The sequence below is a fragment of the Sesamum indicum genome, linkage group LG7 (genome assembly GCF_000512975.1).
Source record: "Sesamum indicum cultivar Zhongzhi No. 13 linkage group LG7, S_indicum_v1.0, whole genome shotgun sequence".
NCBI lineage: Eukaryota > Viridiplantae > Streptophyta > Magnoliopsida > Lamiales > Pedaliaceae > Sesamum > Sesamum indicum.
Window position 1 is genome coordinate 9,157,310 of NC_026151.1, and position 25,700 is coordinate 9,183,009.

Here is a 25,700-nt window from a genome sequence, read left to right on the forward strand (position 1 = left end):
TTTATTAATTTAAGTATTGAATTCAATCTCTTCATTTGGGTAGTTGAGTTTTTCTTATTTTCTCATCTGGGTTTTTGTTTCAATCTTTGTAATGTTCTGCTGATTTTATATTTGTGTTGAAGTTTTTTGTTTGTGAATTGAAGTTTACAATTTTCTTGTCCAGTTTAGGGGTTTCACACACCTAATATGACAGAAAGTTCATGATGTTTCTGATTGGTTTTATTTTGTAATGTCAAGTTATTTATATGCAGATTATGTATTGTACTTTTTCTTCATTTTTCTATTTATTTATTTTATTTTTATTAAAAGGTTGGGGGACGAAGTGCAGATGATTCCATATGTCAGAGAACTATTTGTATTTAACTTTTACAATTTTACCTAACTATAAAATCCCCCTTAGGCGCATATACACACGCGGAAGGATTATTCCATTATTATTCCCCAAAAAGTATTAAGTGTAACAAAATAAAAGAATTGGTGTGGATGGTATCTGCATTTTACCCTTATAATTATATCAAATTTTTGTAGAGCTCAACATAATTTATCTATTTTTTAAAATTTAAAAGCAAAAATCAGTTTGTTTTTAGCATTCAAGAACTTGCTATTACTATAGTAAATAATATCCAAGAACGAATATTAATCTAAATATATTCATACAAACTCAAAGTTATATAAAAATAATTTTCTCCAAGCTCCAATTTTTTCGCACGTTTTGCACAAAACTATTAAAGAGTGAGAATTATACCACACAGCACAAAACCAATTCAATATGAAAGCATTCAATATAAAATTATACTAAATAAACTGCACATGTTTCCGTATGAAATTACATAGAATTCATAGAAGAAAATCTCCAAAGAAGAGAGAAGCGTGCTGCTATATAAAGAAGAGAAAGTGATAATATTTTTCAACTTTTATATTTAGTAATTAGGAGTAAAAGTGACCATTCATAAACCAAAATAACTAAACCAGTCACAAAAATGGACGAGTGAACTACACTGTCCAGCAGAAGGGAGTAATATGCTTCTTTGTTAAAAGGTTGCAGAGGCTTTTTGGCCTTTTTTTTTTCAGGATTTTTTTTTTTGGGGCCCTTTTCCAATATTTCAGGTGAGTAATTTGGATTTATCCCAATATAAAAGTATGTCCAAAATAACAAAATAAATAGAATAAAAAAGTATTTGCCGACAGTATTTTATATAATTATAAAGATGTAAGAAGGAATACTTATCTAAAATGTGTTGAGTGGTGGAGAAAATGAGGTATAGAGCTTTTAGGAAGCCTCCAGTTTTAACATTGCTTGCCCAAATGAGCATCTCAGCAGCAGAAAACCATTAATCAAAAACCTTCATATCCATCAAACACAAAGTATTATTATACTTTGCTTAATTCTGCAAGCCCTTCTGGAATACTCATTTGAGCAAGAAATATTAAGTGGAGGATTACACTCTCCTTCTCTTCACTCTCTCTTGATAATGTGTTGTAAGGTTTTAGGTGGCTCTACCTATCTATATATAGCACAAGAATATCAGACAAGTAGGTAACACAACTACCAATTACTTCTTGTCCCAATCCCTATCAATGCACTTTAATCCAAATATATTACTTTTATGGGCTTATAATTTACTACATGCTTTAACTAGATTTTTTTATTGGGTAATCGCTGCATGATAATTTGATGTCCAACATAATGATAAAATTAGATTATAAGATTATAGGTTCGAAATTTTTTACCTACTTTAATCGTAATTGTTCTAAAGTAGCTGTCGGTAATTGACAGATTGATTACTGCACTTATTAACAACTGAAATTCATAAAAACACAACTTATATATATGTATATGAAATTTGTCAAAGATAAAAATATGATATCATATCCCACATTGGTTGAGAACGGACAAGAGCTTTGGTTAAAGAACTTAAATGCATCAATCAGATATCCCTTTTTAACAAGTTGTTCGTAGAAGTTCATATGAATACAATTCTGACGTTCAATGGGTCCAAATGTGATAAAAATATTTAAAATTTGAGATATTTAAAAGTGGAGAAAAAGGTAGGTCTGTGGTAATTTATGAAAAGATGAGGGGAAAGTTGGTTAAGGGATATATAGGAAGTTTAGTTCTGAGTGGAATGGCAGTTATAAGTTGGTGAGCCCAACTACTTTCAAATTCCCCAACGTTTTAGGGTACCATAGTTTGGTGATCGGCAATAGGGTGGGTGAGTTTGTACTCTTGAGGACTTTTCATTAATGAGATTTATTATTTATGGAAAGTAGTTCATTTAATTTCGAACTTGTTTAGTTAGATTAGACTAAAAACAGTAAGTGTAATATATTTATCGTATGATTGGTGTATAATTTAAAAAAATGATCAATCACATAATAAATATAATTATGATGCACTCATCATATGATTGATTTGATTCGACTAAATCTAATTTAGATTCAAAAAAATTCGTAGTTGATCTCAACCGTCCATGTTACTACTATTGCTATCCCAACCAGCTAATTCTACTAGCCAACTGAGTTAACTTTTGGGCCCAACAGAGAGAGGTCCAGCCCACTTAACTACATTATGGGCCTTAAAACCAGATAGCCCAACCCACACAGTAATAGTTCCATCAGCCCACTTTGCACTTAGTGGGGTGCAAAAGATGGGTATAAAATGCGCATCCGGGGAATCGAACCCCGGTCAGTACCGTGGGAGGGTGCTATGATACCACTACACCAGATGCGCTTCATTTGTCATTTTTAGATATTGATAAATTTTGAGTACTTGTATATATGTGATTGCATGTTCTATTTTACGTATACAAAAAGCATGCATAAAATCTACATATTATTTATAATAAATACTCCCTCATTTAAAAAATTATAAAATACCATCTCAGATCAAAAATAATTATGTAGCTCTTAAATGATGAAATAGAAACTTTACCCCTATTATTTTTTTAAATATTTGAAAAAATATTAAAAGAATTTGACAATAAATAAAATAAATAATGCATACAGCATATTAGTTGATAAAAATATTTTCGAAAATTTTAAAAGTATATATATATATATATAGAATTATAATTTAGGGAAAAATTATTTGGCCATTCAAACTATGATCATTTTTATACTTTAGCATCAAATTTTTTTTTGTACAAAATTTACTATCTCAACTTTATGAAATTTTACACTTTGCTAATTACAACTATTTTCTCAACCAAATTTTTTGTCATAAAAACACAACATAAGTGCACATGTGATTTTAAGGGTTATGTGATATGAAATTTTTCACATATGCGCAATATGTAATATTTTTCTGCAAAAAAAAATCAACAAAAAGATGATCATGGTAAAGTAAAAATTTAGCAAAGTTAAGATGGCAAATTGACATAAAATATATATATATATATATATATATATGCCAAAGTGTAGGAAGAGGTATAGTTCGAATGTTAAAATTAATTTACCCTATAATTTATAATCCAAAAGGTCATGTTGGATAGCTAATCACAAAAATTGGATGAAAATCTAGCGGAAGCTGAGGAAATAGACTGTTGTTAGACGGACATTAAAATTAAAGAGGTATTTATGATTTTTCAAAAAATAAAAAAATATTTATAATTGTAAGACATCAAAGGAAAGGTGGTTGTAATTTATCATATTTATAATAAAAAATATTTAATAATTGTTATATTCGTATATGTAATATACAATATTGAGATAGAAATATTAGTATACAATAAAAGATGCATATTGTGTCAAGCTAAAGGTACATTCAAGAAAGCACAATCTTCAACAGTTCATCCTCCAAACAAAAAGCTGGACAAGATTTCGTTTCCATGTACTGATATTACAACCAGAATTGGGTGGCCTTTCTTTCTTTAAAGAGGATGCAAGAAACTGATAGCAAGGTAGAAAGAGAAGCTATCGGCATCCCAGGTTAGCTCTTCCTTCATCACCAATGGTCTTATTCACACACAGTTTCTGGAGATCGATATAACCGATGATGGTGTCCTCAAAGTCTACGTCTTGAAGTTGAGCGTCATTGAAGGTGGATCCCGACAGGACGGTGTTCTTGAACACGGCTCCCTGGAGATTCGCCTTCTCAAAATTCACACGGTCCAACACAGCGTTCGAGAAGTCTGTCCCTGCAGGAAAAACGAGACTCGTTTTTTCAGTTTGGAAGCAATTCCCTATTCCAGCAAATGCAGCATTGTAAAGATGGATAGAAAGGCGACTTAAGTACAGTGCAGGATAAATCGAGCATCTTCCATGAACCCTTTTTCATAATCAATCAGTTTATCTTATAAACGCAATCTGAGTAAGTAATGGTTGAATCAGCTTGAGATGAAGTTGCTGTAACTTTGAAGCAATGCACTGTTTGAAATGACGTAAACTTAAAGGGAATTTACCCTTGAAACTAGCTCCAACAGCATAAGCCTTTGACATCACAACTTCAGACATGTCTGCACCATCGAACTTGGCATCCGACATGAGGGCTGCAGCCAGAGACTTCCCCTTGAGGTTGGTCTTCTCGTTCGTGTAATCACAAAATCGAAGGTCAAGTGGTTTATCATAGACGCCGTTAGCTTGACCTATCGTATTACCAACAAACGCACGCTCACACCTGTTTGGCTCGGTTGACAATGGCGGCAGCCTCTACAGTACAAATGCCAAGAAAACTTTTAACTACTGATTATTGATCAAATAATAAATGTTAGCTCAAACTTTGTGAATAACTTCAAGCATTTCAGAAATGAGAAATCAAACAATCTTCGAGAGAGTTTCGATCCTAAAGATTGTCACAGAACTTGCACGCAAAAATCTACAGTCCTTTTGAAAATTTAAACGATTATCCTATCTAGCAGTTTCAAGTTTTAAAGGAGATGGTCGTTCAACATCGCATCAAAGTCAAACCAAACAAAAAGTTCTGAGTTCGAATCTTGTCATGCATTTATTTTTTTTTTGAAAAAAAGAAACAAATCACATGCTAGGTGGCCGCTCGCACATGAGGGTAATAGTTTAAGCTTCTAGATAAAGTCGTCATTTGACACTTAGCATGATTATCAGAAACTACAATAGCTTTGGATTACTGAGAGCAAATCAACCACCACCCGGAAGATTTAAAAGTGCCATACTACCAAACTCAAGTAACTAATGAAGCTTAGTTATACATACACATTTACTACTAAAAACTAGGGTAAATAGCAACAAGCTTTCTTGAGGTTTGACATAATTAATAAAGACCCCTCGCTGTTTAGAAAATTACTAATACCTTCTTAATTTTGATGGTTGTCCAACAACTAACCAAATCCATTAGGTTTTCATGTGATGAACTGACTAAAATGTCCTTGTAGAGTATAAATTATAATTTCACTAATTTTTTGAAAACTTCTAAACTTTTTTCATGGACTAAGTGGACTATTTCTTTACCATTTTTCAAAATTTTGAATCCACATTGATCAGTTTTTTACAATTTTTTTTATTTTTATTTTTTGAAAAATACAGCCTTCCAAATATTACATAATTTCATGAATGTAAAATTACGTAATTTCATCATATATTCACGAGGTTATTGATAATTTCCCGAGCAACGATGGATATTCATAATTTGCCCAACCTCGTGGGAGCTCTATGTAATTTACCTTAAAAACTGATAATCATGCAACAAAAAGGGTAATTGAATCTAGACCTGATTTGCAGCAATAACAGGTGAAACAGCAGTCACAGCCCAAACAGCAAGAATCCCACAAGCCACATTCCTGATTTCCTTAAACTGGGCCAAACATTCTACAGCTTTGGAACAATCCCTTGTAGCTGAACACACAAATTTCAGCATCAAATCAGAAATAAACATCATTCTACAACACTGAAAAATCACACACACACACACACACACATATATATATATATATATATATTCAAGTAGAATTTAAAACCTAATAGTGTGGAAAGCAATGAAGACTCACAAGAACATCTGATTTGGGTTGGGAAGTGAAGATCTTGGAGAGTGGAAGTAGCAATTTTGTGCTTGGCGGAAGAATAACTCCGAAAGGAGAAAGCCCTTTGTTGGAGAGGAATGGAGAGAGTGGCCATTGTTTTTCAGTTGTATGCTGCTGCTGGCTTTGATCTGGAGGCATTGCTTACTTATCCATCTGACAACCAATTTCTATGTGACGTGGCCAATATCCATTTCCATGCTCATATTTTCCATTGATAATGAAATTATGAGTTTAATTTTTATGAAAAACTAGCCGTCATAGCTTGTTTCTACATATAAATATATAATAATTATTTTTTTTATATTTTAAATAACAATAAGATATAAAAATCACTTTAAATAAATAAAATTAATTTAAAATATTATCAATAAAATAATTTTTTATATATAATGGTGTTAAAATAATGTGAAGTTACTTTACAAAAAATAATATTACAACTAATTCTTAAAAATATCTAATAAATGGTATAATTATCATATTTAAAAATTAGTGTACGATGTCATTAACCACTATTTGTAAGTATAAATAATCGTATATATATATATATATATTAGTATAAGTATATGTGAAAATTTATTCATTTATTTTGTGTTATAAATGTGTTGTGGTTTTTTTTATAATTTAAGTTATATTTAAAAAATGTTATGTCATAAGAAATGGTAAATATAATTAATCAAGATAGCATATTTAGGCAACTAAGACTTAGTTCAAGTGATTAATGCTAATATCTACAATTACTAGAGTTTTTTTTTTTTTTAATCTCAAATCCCATATTGAAAGTGTTTGTGAGGTTTTGGATTGATATATTTAAAATTCACAACAATAACTTATGTGAATAATTATAAATTTTAGATAATTTTAAATATTTTAACTATATTTTATTGCATATTCTTTTAATATGAGATCAATTTAAATCATTTTTTCCAAATTATTTGGTCAAACTTAAATCCATTAATCAAATGAAGGGGAGATATAATTCAATAGCTAACTATATTACCAATTTGATAGATAGCCCGCTATATTTATTTAATTTGGCAGATATTCATTCCACTTTAGCAGTTACCTTTTTTTAATATTTTATATAAGGTTAAATGCAATTTAACTCCGTTATACGTAAAATCAGCAAATAAGTTTTTGTAAAACAAGAGTTAGCAAATCAATCCCATATTTCAAAAAATGAAACAAATTACTTCTATCAATCAAATAATTTTCTTCGTTTTTCAAAACACAAGGGATAATTTGCTATTTTATTTTTTATATGGATTTTTTTTACTTATTTATCATATCACATGAGGATAAATTGTATTTTCCCCACATATTATATATAATCGAACAATATTCACTTCAAAAAATAGAATAAATAAAGAATTTATTGTATTTAAACTAAATAGTTTGCATTCTTTCCCTCCTCATTTCACTTAAATGAAACGAACTTCAAAATATTTATAAGGTCTAAAAATAAGAAGTTGGGATGAGCTTATAAGCTCTTTAAAAAAAAATAAGGAGTTGTCGATTTATTTATAAAATTTTATCAAATTCATTCAAATTAATTATAAATTTATCATTACTAACATTTTATAAGTTTCAATATCTTATTTTCCAAACATTTTATGAACTTATTTTTAAACTAAAATCTATAAGCTCTAAAAATTATATCTTATAAGATGTATGAGCGTATAGAATCTTTTAAATAAGTTTTTTCCGAGCACCCTCTTATTTGATTATGAATAATTTTCTATTTATATACATTTAAAGGTAATTATTTTATTAATTTGATCTGCCATTTATTATATTTTTCTTCTTTTTGCATTTAATTAGTATAAATAATAAAATTTTAAATTATATATACACATCCAATGTATTTTAAACTATTGATTAATAATTGATTGGAGTTCTCTTAGGCCGTATAGGTAATGGACTTATCAGTAGGTGAGCCTTAGTTTAATCGGCAAAGTTGATGTTCCATGACTATAAAGTCATGAGTTTGAAGCCTGTCATAAGATTTTATTCTATTTAATATTGTGTTGTTTTAATTTAACAATAGGTATTGATTAGATATAATTATATGATATTGATGACGATTATATGATTATTATATTCATAGGTTGTTATTAGATATATATATATATAATTTTGATAATTATGATTGATTTATTTAAAAAATAATGATGGATTAAAAAAAAAAGACTAATTTGGTTGAGCAAGAAAGGAAAATTGTTAGGAAACTCTAAATTTGGGAAGTTCCTCTCTCTAAAATCTAGTACAAGTTCTCCCTTTCTCTCCCTCGGAGATCTCCATCGCTTCCAAGCTTCAACGAATTACCGAAAGGAAAGCACAGCGATGGAGAATGCCAACGGAAGCGCCTCCTACTGCGAGAAAATGGACGGCCTTGCACGGTGGCTGGGCACCAATGTCGCCGCCGCCTTCTTCGCCTCGCTTGAGCGTTGCTCCTGCGTCAACGTCGACGCCGACGGTGAAGAAGAATCGGAGGAGGCGCACGATCGTCCTTTGATGCTCACCTCTCTCTCCTTCAGTTCCACCACCTCTTCCGTCGCCGATAATCATATTGTGCAGGTGAATCATCCTCCCCCGCCCGTTCAAAATCTCCCGGTTTGATCGCGGTCCCTTATACTTTATCTCTCCGTGGTCGGTAAAAAGAAAATTGTGGTTTTCTTTTTATAGTTTGGGAATACTCGTGTATGCCTGTTTTTTTTTTCCTTTTGTTCTTTCTTTTCTACCTTGATCTTGTATGTTTTTTTGGTGAATTTCGGGTATCTTGTTGATTTCTTTCGGAGTTCGTTTTGGAAATTACGCAATTTTAACGTGATTGAGAAAGGGAATTTTGGGTTTGTTGGATTTTGTCTCAAAGTTGTGGGAATTAGGGTAGGGTACTGTCTCGAGGTGAAGATTTTTATAATCTTGTTGCGCAAGCTTGTTTATGCCTCTAGTCATCCTGTGTGATTGATGTATTTGTTTTGCTGAATTCCAATCAAGCAATCCAAGTAGCATTGTAGTTAGCGGTGTAAAAGATGGAATCAGAGTCGAATGCATTACGCTTGAAGTTTATTTATTAAATTTCGAAAATTATTCTTAACCTTATATGACATTTATCAAGTCGATTTTGAACGATTCAATGTGAATTCAAACTGTTTGGAAGATGGCTCGCCAGACATTCAAAATTGCTGTGGCAATTTCATACTAGTTCAAATAACATAATCAAGAGGTTGTTTATTTAAACTTATTTGTAAGATCTTATTATAAGTTCACATATGCATCTTATCAGATGCTTTTTCAGTCTATAAATATAAGATTTTAAATCTTATTTTAAAGAAGAAATTATTAAAGTTTTTGAAATTTCATCTATATAATTTATTTTGCTTTCATTTCATGCCTCTATTTCCTCTTTTTCTTGGTCACAACGTTGAATCAATTGAAAAGAAGAGAGGGCTCAAATGTAGTAAAACAGGTCTTGCTTGTATCTGTAAAAGATTTTCTATTTAACTCGGAAGAAAGTGTGCAAAGGTGCAAAAAAGAGTGAAAAACGAGTCAATTCTGTACAAAACTACACCCTATTTACAATACATCTCGCCGAAAGAACAAAATCTCTATCAACCCTTCTAATTCTAACTGTTGCTGAATCGCCCTGGGCTATAAAAGCTGGTATTCACCAAGTGCAGCAACTTGTACAGGTACAAGTTCGACAAGCCATTTACGAATAAACAAACAAAAGAATATCATTTACTTACGCCACATTGCTGATAAGCCTACCTCAGCCAATTCTTGATCAGAGCCACGTTACAATCTGCACGTTCTGGACTCCTGTCAACTGTCGTTGCCCATCCAAACTTCAATGAGTTTTGCAGCAACGAAAAGGACCAAATTTAAGACAACAGTTCCAGTAGTGCCAAAACTGGCTTTCTATGTGCCAGCCTAGCACATCACACAGTCCATCACATTTGAAAGCTGCGTTTTGAAAGAGATAACATCCAACATTTTCAGTGATTTGGTCACCTTGTCTTAAAGGGGCACCGGCAACCCATAATTGTGGAATGATCTAATCCTGCCGTCCCAACTAGCAGTAACAATAACTAGGCCCCACGCATGAGAACTGGACGAACTCTGACAAGAATCCTTGAAAAGTTTATACTGGGATTTGCTCATTGGAGGTGTCGAAGCTTGAGGTGTTGAGGCGGGGAGCTTCTCCTCTGGCCAAGTGGCGGATCCCTTTGAGCTGGAACCTAAGAGATTCTCTTGGCTTAAAGAGAAATGAACGGACGATGAGAACGGCAACGTATTAGTTGACGTTTCTTGGATTAGAGCCTCCTCTGAGTTCCCGGTTTTCAGACCGGACCAGGGTATGGCAATGGAGGCATCAGAGGAGAAACACTCAAAAGACCTGATGGCTTTGGATTGCGAGAAAGAAGACTCTCTTTGATCAGCATAGTTCCATATATAAATATTTGAATCATCAGATGCTGAGACGATATGTTTTCCATCAGCAGTAAATGAAGCTGAGATCTGGTTCCCAGTATTTCTGAGGCCTGAAAAACATAGAAGGTTTCAGTTGATTATATAATTCTATTAACATAGAAGGTTACAGAGTTAAAAGCGTATGTATTTACCTTTGTATTTCCCAATAATATTTATCCTATCGATAATTCTGACTTTTGAATCAGCACAAGTAACCAGTACTTTGCTCGGGTCTTGTTTTAGAAACTGCATCCATGTAATAGCAAAGTAAGGAAAAAAATCAATAACCAAAAGCAAACCAGCAATCTCATGAAGGCACTTGAAGTAACCTGAAAGCCAGTTATTCTTTTGCAGGGAGATTTCTTATTGGTTAAGCACATCTGCGTTCCCAACTGGAGGTGATTATCTGATAGAACCAACACAAAGCCATCAAATGATGGTTAGTCCCGATACAATTTTGCAACAAAATCTTTGCATACAGAAATATTGAGTTCCACGTTTCTTGCTAACCCCATAATAATTTGGATGGAATATCATGGAAAACGGCCCACGTAGTGAGCTATGACTTTCAAAATTTCTTTCCAAGAAATTGACTGGATTTACACACAATAACGTACATGGATTTATACTCAACAATGTGTACTAGAGCATCTAGAATCAAGTCTAACCATTATCCAAAAGTTAAGCCTAAGTCCTGCTTAAGGTGAGATGCACAATGTTCAAGTGGGATAAATTGTACGTACGCTAAATGGTCACATAGCAGCAGTGACTGAACATTTTGAACCAAAGAACAAGAAAAAAGAAGAGGGTCGTCCAAGAATTCAATGAAAATGTACCTGATAAGTCAAAAAACCGGCAGGTGCCTGTAATGGAGCCAACAATACCACCCTGTTTTACAAGGAAAGGAATACTGAATTGATAAGCCCACATTCTGAAATTGCAGTCATAAAATGCAAAGAGTGGTGTTAACGTACCTGGCCATCGGGGCAATAGGAAACAGCAGTAATAATGTCCCGTGTTTCAGCCCAGTCAACAACTTGACAACCATCAATAGTCCAAATCCGAACCTTCCCGTCTATTGAACCACTGATGAAGTAATCATCATTCACAGGATTAAATTGAATGCAGGTCACTGCATAGAATCAGAATGGTATTTAGCCGAAGAAATCAGTAGTACTAACCAAACTTACATTTGAGTGCTTTCCGCAAATTAGCTATTATCACTACTTCGAAAATATGGAGTTATGCAGCTAGGTGTATACCATAATCACTATGCTGGAAAACCTTGAGGCAGTGATCAACTCCAACCCGCCACAAGCGAACAGTTTTATCTATTGATGATGAAAGCAGGCACTGCAAAGAAACAGTGAAAAAGTTTTTAGCTCAATGTAAAAATTCAATAGATGTCACAAAAAAACAGTGGATCCTAAAACATACATTGTTCTTCGACCACGAAAGATCCAAGATGTCCCCACTGTGGCCCTGGAAGACATGCAATGGCTTCTCAAGAATTCGGAAAACTTTTGGAGGGAAGACGATACATGCTGAGTCTTGTGTTCTTCTCAGACTCTTGGATTTGTTAACTTTATCTTTTTCGACCGTTAGAGGTCCCATTTCAGATAGATTATTCACTGAGAAGTACACACATGATGGATCTGCATCTGGAACGTCGATTCTATCTGATCTCTCATCTTCCACCACCTGCCAGATTCTGACAATCTTATCTTCGCCAGCACTAGCCAGGTACTGTCCATCAGGACTGAATTTCATCGAGATAATTGACCCCTCATGGGCTTGAATATCTTGTCCAGAGAAAAGGGCTGAAATTTCCTTCACCCTTCTCCGACAATGGCGAACCCTAACTCTCCGGATCCTTGTCCCCTGTAATTGGCAGAAACCATCCGATCCCACATTATCATCTTTCACATTTCCACTTCTCATACAAGTCACAGAACGAAATTTACTCAGCCAACTATTTTTCATTGTTCTTGGTGTATTCACGTTAACCTCAATTTCCCTTCGCACAAATTGCTGAACTGAGGGAGAGAATTGAGACAGAGGACCAGCTGATGATAGCCTCTCATTTTCCACCATCGCATCTACATTACAATCAATCTCACCATGAAATCTCACATTCCCGTTTCGACACTCCCTCAAATCCTCTCCCTGAGACAAATCCAAATCATCGGTATTCCAACTTGAGACAGAGGACCGGCTGGAAGAAAATTCATCTTCAACACTTGAGGTTCTTAGCACAGCCCCATTATCCTCCATAATTCTATGAAAATATCCCATGGAAAAACAACCTTCACTGCTGCCGCACATATCTACAGAATTTTCTCCTCCAAACTCACCTGGGCTAAGTCCCATCCATCCAATGAACTTCCGACGGCGCTCTCTAACACTCTGAGGAGCATGAGTCCACACATCATACCCCCAATTTCTAGAAGACGAGCAACCATTATCAGGTTCTTGAGCAATGTACTCCTGAGCATCGAAAAATTGAGATTCACCGTCGTCGTAGATGAAGCTATCCATGGTTTCTTGAGTTCAACCCATGAAAAAACTGAATCCCAACTGCAAGAAACCAACTTTTTGAGCCCTAGGCAATGTGCTTATCCCTTCCAATATAAAAACCTTTAAACAACAAGGAAAAGAACACAAACAAAGTTAATATAATCACTACTAAACAAAAGAAGAGCACCATAACCAATGTTTCAGCAATCCCACAAATAAACAAATGAAAATCCCAGTCCAGCAAGAACATAAAAACAAACACTACTACTGATAATAACCACAAAAGAGCAAAAAGAAAAAAATTTAAAAAAAAAGATCAACATGGATCCCAATCCCCTCTCATTGAGCCTGGTGCCCCACATACATAACTCCCTATAATAAAGATACAAACTTGACTACATTTCTCATATATTATACCTGGAAAACATAACCCAACCTTTCCATCAAGAGAACCACTAAAACCCAGAAATACTTAGCATGAAAATGAGAACCCACAACCAATATGAGCATCTATACACTTCTGCACACAGTAATAATTACGTTCCAAGCAACAGAAAAGGAAGGTTTCAAGACAATATTAGCAAAATTTACATTCACTTAAACAGGAAAATTTTGAAAAAAAAAAAAAAAGAACAGATGAAAATTGTAGAGGAAGAGGGATTTGCTCACATGGATTTGATTCAGTTTTACGGGGTAGAATTGAAGCAGGGAGATCAAAGGGGTTGGCTGGGTACAACGGAAGTAAAGAGGAGTGGCCGTTAAAAAAAAATGGAAAAGAGGGGGAAGTGGAATTAGTAGAAACTTAAGGGGTCGAATTGTGAAAGAATGAAACTAAAGATGGAAAAATGTAAAAAGCAGAAATAACTCGATATCCGTGAACTGATGGATAGCCCAAGCAACGAGAGTTTGAGAGCTATGATTGTGTGTGCTTTTATGGGTTTTCTTGTGTGTGTGTGTGTTTTGTTGTCCTAAATAGGCCAACTACCTTGACAACCAGAATTCTTTTTGTTATTTTCATAATAATACATTGGAATTTTGGAATATACATATTGATTGTCAACAACTAATCTTACCAAGGTCGTCTCAAGATCTCTACTCTCTCATTTTATTTTTAAATTGCATCAAGTTCTCAAGATCTCTATCCTTTCAATTTATCTTTAAATTACATCAAGTTCTCAAGTCGTATAATCAATTTTGAATCGTCATGATTTGACTTTGATATTCTCAAAATCTTAATATGTAAGAATTCTTTATGACCATTCGACTATTTTCTTATTTATGATTTACGTAAAATTGTACAATTAAGAGAAATATTGAAACTACCGTTCTCCATGTCACAAGTGCAATTTTAATTGCCTGAACATTTCTTACAACCTTAAGTATTTTATTCCTACGATTTATTTAACTTACGCATCAAGAATTATTATTGAGACCTTCTTGATGTGATTTTGATAGTGTTTTGCTTTGTCTTATTTTCAGAATAATTTGAAGCGTATCTTGCATACTTGAGCGGCATATTCCACACTTGTAGCTAATGTATTAACCTCACTAACATTAATAACAAGTATGTGTATTTTTATGTATTATTATATGATATTAACTTTCCTATAATATCACAACAATATTTTCTTTTTTTTTCACAAAAAATAATTAATTATACATATCTACATACTACTTAATAATACATTATTCTTTTGACTTTTTTCTATTTTTTAAAAAATTCTAGTTTAAATCAATTTGATCAAGACAGAGTCATGATTGAATTCTACCAAACATGTCTTTATTCAATTATTTATCATTTTTTAATCATAGATGCAATTAGATTAAAATAATTAAATTACAAGAATAGTAACGAATCAGACTTTGCTTAATTAACTTATATTAGCGCACGTGTCGGACATAAAACCTATTAATTACAATCTAACTATAAATTCTCATAATCCGCGACCGTGGGGTTTAATTTAATTTTAGATTAATTATAACTATTAATTTAATATAATATTTCTGGTAATAATCCCCATAAACACAGAGCAAGTGGGCTGTGTGTTGCAAAAATGAATTTATACCTATATTTCTGGTAATAATTTACCTGACATAGGGAATGGGCATTTGTAATGGAAATAGGAAGACAGAGGCCGACAAGTTACAGGTAAATTCCAAATATGCCCAGAATATGTTGATGGGAGGTCAAAACCTTTCTGACATATTCTTCAGTTTAAGGGGTATGGGTTGTCATTGCCTCCCTCCAATCATATTCTCTTTTTCGAAATATGATTGACAGTGTTGAAATATTCGATGCCTGTGTTTAATGTTTAAAATTATTAATAAAATAAATAATTAATCATTTTACTTTTGAATTATGTTAATACAATGTATAATTATTAATAAAATCGAAATCCTTATGTCAAACGCAGCAATTTGAAAACACTTAAATTATGTATAATTTCGACGTGAAGTCACTTGCGATCGTTTCTCTGAATCCTTCTCTCAATTCAAAATTCTTCCGTCCAAACGCAGTATTAGAGTTTAAAAGCACTTAAATAATGTAAAACACGAAATTGATAATTTATTTTGTGTCATATACTAAACTCAAAAGAAAAATGACAACTTTAGTAAAAGGTTGTATAGAAATGTTGAGTAGATGTTTGGAAAAGTAAGTGAAAAGGAGGTGGGGGAGAAATGGTCTACACTAATTAAGGAAGAGGTTTTGTTTTGTGTAAGTAAAGTAGGGAGGGTTAGGAAAATAGTCAAAAGAGAGTGGGGGTGTTTGTTTCCTTTTAATCAAACATTCTTACTTTGAGGCTTTTATCATAGTCTTTTCCAAACCCTCCTCCTCCCTTTGATTTCCGACCAAATCATCACTTTTCTTGAGTGTTGAGTACAGACAAACACCCAATCAATTTATAGAGTAGGTCAAAAGAAGTCACTGTAATAAAATTTTGGTTCTTAATTCACCTGCACTCAAGAGGCTCCAAGTTTAAAAGTTCATGAATGTGGATAGGTAATTTTATTTGAGTTTGAATTTTGTAAATCTGAATTGGTTCTGTATTTCTAGTTCGAATTCCATGAATAAATAATTTATTTTTTAATAATAGTATCTTGTTTATTTATTTATTTTGTATATATTAATCGATATAAAAATATTAATTTATCAATAGCAATGAACTGTATAAAAGAAAATTGACCTGCAATTAAATAATTCAAATCTATGTTTATATTCATAATGCAAACATAATTTCTTGTATTAGTTTATTTTTATTTTCATAATTATTTTTTAAATTAAATTATATGCAAATTTTCATGTTTTTAAAAGCTAAAATATAATATTTTAAAATCCAAAAATTTCCATTGTGTTTATTAAATAATTTTCATTAACTTTAAGAATGAGGGTAGTCTTGAAATAATTTCGATCTACATTTAAATAATCAGTTATGAAATTAGAAATCCAAATACCAATCCCATAGTAAAAATAATAATGCCAATCCCAACTACCAATGAGAAAACATACCTGTAATAAAGTGGTATAGACATGTCCTAACAAACATGGATCTGCAATTCTGGATCTTCTCCGCAGCACAATGACTTGGTAAATGGGCATCAACCACACTGCCAATTACAATCTTCTGACGTCAAACTATATTTATATAATTTTGGATCCATAAATTTAAAATTATAAATATATATATTTTAATGTTGATGGTTTTCATATTATTATAATATAAAGTTATTTAATCATATTAAGTCCGAACTAAAATTTCTTCTATACCAAAAAATTAATTTTGTGGTTGTGTTGGAGAAAAATGGAGTAATCATCATTAGGCCTAAATGGGTGATAAAGGGAATGTATGTGAAATGTATATATATAAATAATAATATGAATCGTGGATATGAATTGCCTGCTGCTTAAGCATCAAATCATTATCCCACATAACTAAGAATATTTTGTTGTAGAGTTCATGGAATTTAGTTGGATGATGGATGGGATGGGATGGGTTCTTCTTTCATCATCAACACCATGCATTCATCATCACACATTTTAATGTGGCAGCTTGCCCATAATGTTTTTGTCAACTGTTCTATGTTTATAACTACCTAGTAGTACTAAACTTAGAATAATGTCATTTTTTTCTTTTGTTAAATTAACTACCAAAGTAAGAACACATACATTTTTTTTGTACTGAATTTAAATTTAAGCCCAAAAATTAAAAAGAATTGTTTCTGATCAAAAGCAACGAAGCATTATTTAAATGTAAGGTTGAGACATCACAAGTAAGAAGTTGTACATTGGAGTTCCATTTTCAAGACTTCCCTACTAGAAAAGGGCAGATTCGTGAACCCTTATGAAATCAAAGCAGATAATACACCGTGCAACATGCCACTGATTTGCTTCGCATGTTGTACCATTTCATGTTAAGTGTGGGAAACAAGCCATGTGCTATTTTCAACGCCCTGATCTAGGGGACTGATGATGTTGGTACTCGTCCATACCGATTGTATTTTCAAGATAAAATCATCGCAACCAAAATCCAATGTATTTATTTAAAACTATCAATTAATGTATTTTATTAATCTTTAAAACTCAAATATTTTAAGCTGAAGTACTGGTATTAAAATTTTATTTTTCACAACTTAACACATATATATATATATATATGAAATCTAAGTTATATTAAAATAGTGATTTATATATAAATAAATATATTCTTGAATCGTGAAATTATTAGGGGTCATGGCTTACGTGAGGTTCTGATCTTTCCAAAAGTTTCGACATGAAGTTGTTGCCGACTAAGGTCCAATCAACTTAATTTAAAATATAAATAATATTAAGCAACTTTAATTTAATTACCTAAGTTTTAATATTATATTAGTATATGAAAGTCGCATGCATGCATGCATTCTGGTGGCCGACATATAATGAACTTCCTACCAACATTACCTGATATATTTAATAATAATCATTAACTACCTAGTTAGATATATCTCGCACATCCCTATTATTATTATTATTTATTTTCCAACATATAATAATTATTTATTTTTTAATTATTCTTTTTACCATATCTAATCTACCTAGGATCATGCCATGGATTGTGCGTAGTTGCCTCCTTTTCTTTTCTTCTTTAATTCATACATCGCCCCTGATTGCTGATGTGGCATTTTTTCCAAAATAAATTCTTTTATAAACGTGGTAAATTAAATAAATTCGCTCAAAATATTTTATTATATATCACACATAAATTATAACCATTATATTTTTATTTGATTTAATATATTTTAATAAAAAAATTTAAGAAAAAACACATATATCGACATTTGGAAGAAAATTGAAAGGTAATTTGTCTAATTAATTAATTAATTTATTTATTTAGAAAAACCTCATTTTTTTCCAATACATGGAAACTTCAATATTTTCTAGTATATTGTAGTTTTTAGGAAAAATCCAAAAGATTAAAAATTTTGGAGGTAGGGTCATATTACGGTGGCCATAAAAAAAAATGTATATTTTCAAATTAATATCCACAAATTGATAGTGGAAATTGAAAAAACACCTGATTGCACATTTTATTTTATTTTTGAGTGGTTATAACATTTTACATGAAAATAAATTTACGGGACAGAATAAATCGTGACCGCCGCCAATGCAAGTGTACGACCCAAAAAAAATTACTGAAAATAAAATTAAATATATATATATATATATATATATGATCAAGAAAATAAATATTAGGGAAATTATTTTACATGATAGGCAATTAATGTTGAAATCCAACCACAAGAATTGGGGATTACGTGTTGTCTATTTCAAGCAAAAATCAAATTGATTTTGTTGTATTTTTCTCTTCACAATCCATCCGTCCATGTCCATCATGCAGTTTGAGCTTGTCATTTTGTGTACACGTTCACCATCCATGCACCTGATATTTCATCTCAACTCACCCAAGTTTTTGGATCCAACTTTCCACATACTTTTATTAACATAATCATGATGTACTCCTCAATACTCAAATTTCACCGATAAGTTTGAGTTTCCATGTGAGATCTATGTACATTTGGCTGACTTTACATGAATTTATTTTATTATTTTCAGATGTATTGATCATATATAAATACAACGAATATTTATGTACTAATTGAATATTGAGACGTTGGAATAAAAAAACATTATTAGGCAATGATTTTCTTTTTAAAAATGTTATATAAAATTATCAATATCATATGTTTTTTTAAAAATATATTATACCTAAAAATAAGTTAGAATGAATATTTTGATCAGCAACGAACAGATCGTATCCAATTCACTTTATGTTTACGTATAATTTACATAAATTATTTTTTAAATACATAAATGGTATAAATTATATATATATAAATTAATATTAAATAGAAGGAAAGATGGTAATGAAGTCTAATTAGTTAAATGCAAAAAATGAGCAACTTCCTCATAATGAGTGCATGGAAATAGAGTGGGAATACGTCGTAGTTTTTGTGAAATTAGGTGAATTAATCATCCAAATTCCTATCTCTACTTTTAGACTTAGGCTGAAGATGCATTCAACATCAGGACATGAAATCCAGCAAATACAGTTCACTTTGGACCGACACCACCGCCTCCACTCATCCATTCAATAATAGGATAAAATTATATTGACATTTCTTGAAGCTAGTCAAATTTCTTATTTTTTTGTAAAATACAGCTTTGTTTTTTAATTGAGAGTGTAGTTGTAATTACGACTATAACCTCTTGGGGTGTCAGTGTAGTTTTACAAATTAGGAGTGTTAGTCTATTTTGACTTAATTTTAGAACGTTTGGATGTAATTTACCCAAAATGATAATATGTCTTCACTATAATTACTATTTCAGAAAAACTAAATACTAAAAATAAAAATATATATAAATGATCCCTTGTTGAAATCATGAAATTACATTAGACCATCCTAGTAGGGACATATATACAATAAGTATTGAAAATAATAATAAATGTAATCGGGCAGGGTGATTTTGAAGGTGTGTTTACGTGCTGTTTTCTTAGGCCTATTTGTAAATATTGATAATGGGAGGTGATGATGTATTAGTGTAGCACGTAGGGGCATTAATTATTTTGTATGTGTATGAATTAAAGGGACATAATAATTTGAAGTCCTATTTTTGTTGTGTTTGAGAAGGCGTGTGAGTGCAAAAAGGTGGCGGCATAATAGAGACAAAGGCCACCAAATAAAGGTGGTGGAGTGTGGGCCGTTGATGCTTTAAAGAGGTTTAATTAGGATGCCTGCCCACTAACCCCCACTCTCTCTTTTCTCTTATTTAAATTATTCTTTTTTTTTATTTACTAATTATACGTGCTTATGACCTCCATCAACAAAATCAACGGCTCATGTAATTTACCAGATCCAAAACAAAAAAAACACAAGTAAAAACAACATCACTTAAACCAAGGCCAGAGAGTTGCTGACACAAGTAGTAAACAAGAATCTATGCTCACTGAGCAACCTTGCTGGCAGCTGGGGATCACACCTTCTACTCCCCAACACAAGCGTTTTTTGTATATTATCCCATTGGACCACTGCAGTTGCATAAATTTCGATAGCGTAATAATAAATTAGAGAGAAAGAGAGAGGTTGAATTTATGTTAGCTGACCAGCACTGATGATGTCTTAACCTAGTAATTAAGATAGAAGTCTCATGAATAAGTCGGAGGTCATGTGTTCAAATTCCATCAAATGTGTGGGTGTTTGACTCACTTAATGTAAGTTTAATGGATTTTATCTGACTTAGTAAATTTGTTGGTTGAATCAATGTATTTGTCATTTTTGTTGATATTGATGTATAATGCACTCATCGATTCTATAAAAATTAAAAAAATAGGAAAAAACGAGAAAATGTAAATTGGACCAGCCTAAAGGATAGAGTGGTCCTATAAATTGGATCTATAAACATAATGGCTCTACTGTCTCTGGGCCTGATGTACATTGATTCACCAGAAACTATAATGACATCCAGACCTTTTTTATTTTCATGGTTTTATTACTTTTACTGCCTTAAAAAAATATATCTAAAAAATAATAATATTTGTTGCAAAGTGAAATTTATTGAATGAAAAGTTAATATATTTTTGTGGGCTGAGATAAGAACAAAAATTGGGCTTAGGTTCACAGTTTTCTAGCCCATTGGGCTTCGGGTTAAGCAACCCAAACTGACGCAAGTTTGATTACAAGTTCAATTATTGACCTTAGCCCAATTTCAGTTCTCACTAGGCTCAAATTCAAGGCGGATATTACCCATTGGGCTTCTTCCCGTACCACGTGGCAATTCTAACAATGGGAGTGTGCGTGTGTGTGTGTTTTGGTTGTATTTGAAATTTTGTAAAAAAATCCAAAAGTTTCTATATATAATTAAATATAATTTCAAGAACTCTCAATGTAATTTACCAGTTATATATGGTATTGTTATGTATTTAGCTTTTGATCTTAGTGTGAGATAGAGTGAGTGTAGTGGAATAATTAGATGAATTACTATTTTTAAAAAATATAAAATTTGAAAAATAATACTATCATATTTTATAAATATGAGATAATAATATTATTGAAATATTATTTTTTTAAAATACAAATTTATATGTGCATGTTTTAGACTTTAAAGTATTAAAAGTTTTAAAAAATGTGTTACTTAAAATATAGGTTAAAATACTTATAAACTATTTATATCGTTATTTTAATTTATAAAAATACGAATTTTATGTATTATGTGTAAGTATAAATAAAATATACATATGAAAACTATTTCATATAAGTATATTTATAAAAGAAAATTAAAAAGACCAGATACGGTCAACCCAAATCCTAAATACTAAAATTCAGGACCTGTTCAGGACTCAATTATGAATGGGAAAACCCTCTTCAAATGGGACGGGTCCAAATTTGCATTGACATCCCTAATTATAAATAAGTTTTAAGATTGTTTACAAATTATTCATCAATATACAATCATGGTAGGAGAGGGACTTAAATACGTGAAGTTTTAGTGCGAATTCGACTTGACCAAATTTAAATCAATTATATGACAATTATAATACACTTATCGTATAATTAGTGTATAATTTAAAAAGATACAAAATCACATGATAAGTATAATTAGTTTGATTCGATCAGTCATAATTCAGGTAAAAAATCTCTCTTAAATTCACAATTTTCTTGACTGAATATGATTACTAATTGTACAATACACATAGATATAAATATAGGTGTGTGTCAATAAATACTTAAATAGGCTCACTTTGGAAGATGATATTTTATATTATATTATTTCATAGTTGACCTGATTTTAGACCAATTGTGATTATTATGGTTATAATTGCATTATAACCATAACAATTGGGGCCATGTTTGATGCCCCTTGTGTACGGATTAGCATCATTATCTGTTTTTCTTTTTTTCTTAACAGAATTTGATTCACTACATCATTCAATATATTTAAATTTAAAAAAATAATTCAATATTTCGATATTTTCAAATCAACAAATACATTCAAATAAATCAGAGAAACAAGAAATTACTACAAAAAGTAGATTGTATACCCAAATCGTAAAATTTAAATTCATAATCTTTTGATTGTGATGTCTCAATCTTGAACATTGGAGCACGAGGTGGTTGGTCATTGTCTGCTTTTAACACTTGTATAATTAATTATAAAGATTAGTGACTGATGCAATAGAATGGCATAATTAAATTATTGAAAGAAAAAATGACTTATGCAACTTTATGTCTAGTCCACCGCCTGCCTTTTGCGATTTTAGCTGTCAAACCACTCACGTTTTTTATTTTAATTATACTTTTTATAGTAAGGTTTTCTGGTTTTTTTTTTTTCCCTCCTTTGCCTATATATTAAATAAAGAAGGAAATTCCATCTCACAATGCACTATGGCGAGGGGATAAAATGGGATTTCACCCTTGTGAATTAGTGAAATGACAATAATAGCCCTATGTCCCTCTCTCTCTCTATATATATTATGTAGGTCCTATTGAGGATAAATTTGTTGTTTCACTTCAAAAATTTTGATCAAATTGAGGTTACTTTGGTCTTATTTCCTCCTTTCCCAAAAACACAATGGGATTGTTAGTAAAAGATTTTACCACCTTCAAGGGGGCTAAAAGGTCATTTACCCCTATAGATTCACATGGAAGCAAAAACTGGAACTAGGGGTGTAAACCAATCTAATTGAGTCGAGTTTGAGATGTGTCTGAAAATGATTTGGCTATTAAAAAAATTAAGTTGTTACAAATTTTAATTAAATTGGATACGAGTCGAGCTCAAAAACTTATGAGATGAAATTTTTTGTTCGAACTATATTTGCTAAGTTAATATATGGAGCTCAAATTATCAGTAAATTTTGATCAAATATTAGGAAGTGGATTTATTTTTTACTTTTAAAAAAAATTAAATATCTATATTATACATTAAGGATCCAAGTTTTAGAAAACTTACTTTTGGTAGACAATGTGGGAATTGACTGACATACCTGTGCGTATGTTTATTATTTTCATAAATAATAATTTCTTTAATTAATTAATTATTTTTTTATTCATATAAAGTCAAAGATAATCCATTTTTATTAATTTTGATAAGTTATTCATTTTATTTTATTAAATAACACAATAAAATTGTACACATGCACACATTGAATTTGAATGAATTTTATTGCACTTTAAGAAATATAATTTTTCGCTATAATTAATTACTAAGGTCATAAGAAAAAATTACAGCGAGCACAAACTAATGAGGGCACCGCAACGGCCATTAGTCAGTACTTCTGCAAATAAAGCTAAACTATTAGCTATTGTTAAAACTTCGATAAATGTTTTGATCGTAACTAAAAATAAGACAAATACTGATTAATCATAAATAAAAAAATAATTTTTTTATTTATTTTATTTAACTATAATTAATAATATTAATTTATGACAAATTTTAAATCGTAATTATTTATATTATAAAAAAATTAAAAAAATTTTATAGTACGGCTAATTTAATATAGGAATGAGAGCACTAAGATTTTGTTGAGAGTTAGTGGACCCAAGAAAAAAAATAATGGTAATAATAATGAAAGAGGGTTTCAGTTAAACGTGGATGTGGAACCTTTTTTCATCAAAGTACGTACCTACCCTTTTGTGCTAAAAGATAGTTGGGGTGTGGAAGAGGTTTTTAATCTTACCTCTCTTAGGTATTTTACATCAAAATTACAAGAATGTTGCCTACAAAATGAGAATATATTATGATATGGTGACATTTTATGATTTATGTAATAATAATTTAAAGAATTAATATTGCAATTCTTAATATGTGGCCTGTTTATATAAACAAGTTTGTCCCACTTAATTTACAATATAAATAGATTATTATTTTTTATTTATTTTTAAAAAATATAGGTCGAATTAAGCTTATGATATGACTATCTCAATCAAGTGAAAAGTACCAATCATGTTTTAGCCTAATTATTTAGACTAAAATTGAGGTTTCATGAACATGTTTGAAATTGTGAATTCGAGTCCTATCGGAAGTGTGGATGTGAGTCTCATTTTGTATGAATTATTATAATTTATCTATTTTTAATTATATTGATTTATTGATTAAATATATGTAATTTCTTTTATTGATATTAGTACTGGTGGATTGATGTATTTCTTTAAAAAAAAAAGAGAAATAATTATCATTGTTGTAATAATAATACACTAAAAATCAATACTATATTTGTTTTCATTTTCAAGTAATCTTCAAAATGAGTCGAAACATACTCAATATTTGTCATCATTTAAAAATACCTTATTGGGATATTTTTAATTATTTTAATATAAATACATATATATATACACATATGTATACATAAATATATATAAAAAAGATAAAATTTGATAATGAATAGTAATTTTTGTATTCCAAATATAAATATAAAACTTATTTTAAATTATTTCTAAAAAAATCAAATATATATATATTTTTTGTATATATTTATTTATCTTTATTTTTCTTTATTTATCTTCACAAAATACAATAAAACACGAAAAAAACGAATACAATTGTCTACGAGACTTTGACTCTTTTCCAAAATGCATTTGTACGAAATATTTTAAGGAAAGTGAACAATTAATTGGGCCGAGGGTGGGACCCAACGAGCTGCGCCGTCTCCTTTATTCTTCCTGCAGTTCGTGCACGCCTCCCAACGTTTCAGGCTCTGATTGGCTAGAAGTGGGGCCCTTTATCGGAGCGATTGGCTCTGATACTGCCACGAGGGTCATGGTGTTTGACTTCTGGTCGAATGATTCCCTGCACTCACAATTTCATACTAGTATTGTATTAATATAGGGAATTCTAATTATAGATGAAGATTGCCGTAATAAGAAAACGTGATTCTGATATGTTGAGCACTGCGTAGAGATATATGTTTCCTCATTGAAACGTGAAATAATCAAATTAGGCATTTGCGTAAAGAATTTTTGCATGCTCCGCTTTTTATATATGTGGTCCAAGAACCTTAATTTGGTTCTTTTTCCAATTTTTATTTATGTTATTAAAAGGAAAAATCACATTTTTTCCAATTCTTATTTATGTTATTAAACTCATTTATTACGATTTTTTCACATTATATTTTATAATTGAAAATCTTTATCAATTTTAATCATCATGTGAATTTTTCGTCCAATAATTAATAGAGTTATTAGTACTCTCATGCG

The 25,700-nt window shown here is 31.1% G+C and overlaps 2 protein-coding genes and 1 non-coding gene across 4 annotated transcripts; all 3 read right to left on the minus strand.

Moving 5' to 3' along the window:
- On the minus strand, positions 2,661-2,731 carry TRNAG-CCC. The gene has a single exon. It is a non-coding gene; the product is annotated as a tRNA-Gly (tRNA).
- Positions 3,704-6,137, minus strand: LOC105166758 (thylakoid lumenal 17.4 kDa protein, chloroplastic). The gene is made up of 4 exons (XM_011086229.2): positions 5,958-6,137; positions 5,681-5,805; positions 4,401-4,647; positions 3,704-4,136 (listed from the first exon to the last, which is right to left on the minus strand). The coding sequence occupies exons 1-4, from the start codon at positions 6,082-6,084 to the stop codon at positions 3,913-3,915; spliced, it is 723 nt and encodes a 240-aa protein (XP_011084531.1). The 5' UTR covers positions 6,085-6,137; the 3' UTR covers positions 3,704-3,912.
- Positions 9,522-13,903, minus strand: LOC105166760 (WD repeat-containing protein 44). 2 transcript variants are annotated; one of them, XM_020695446.1, is made up of 8 exons: positions 13,647-13,903; positions 11,898-13,037; positions 11,723-11,813; positions 11,435-11,592; positions 11,297-11,348; positions 10,790-10,866; positions 10,613-10,706; positions 9,522-10,531 (listed from the first exon to the last, which is right to left on the minus strand). In XM_020695446.1, exons 2-8 carry the CDS (start codon positions 12,996-12,998, stop codon positions 10,008-10,010), a joined length of 2,097 nt encoding a protein of 698 aa, XP_020551105.1. In that variant the 5' UTR covers positions 12,999-13,037; positions 13,647-13,903; the 3' UTR covers positions 9,522-10,007. The 2 variants fall into 2 exon arrangements, with proteins under 2 accessions (XP_020551105.1, XP_011084533.1); XM_011086231.2 differs by having other exon boundaries at positions 11,898-13,097.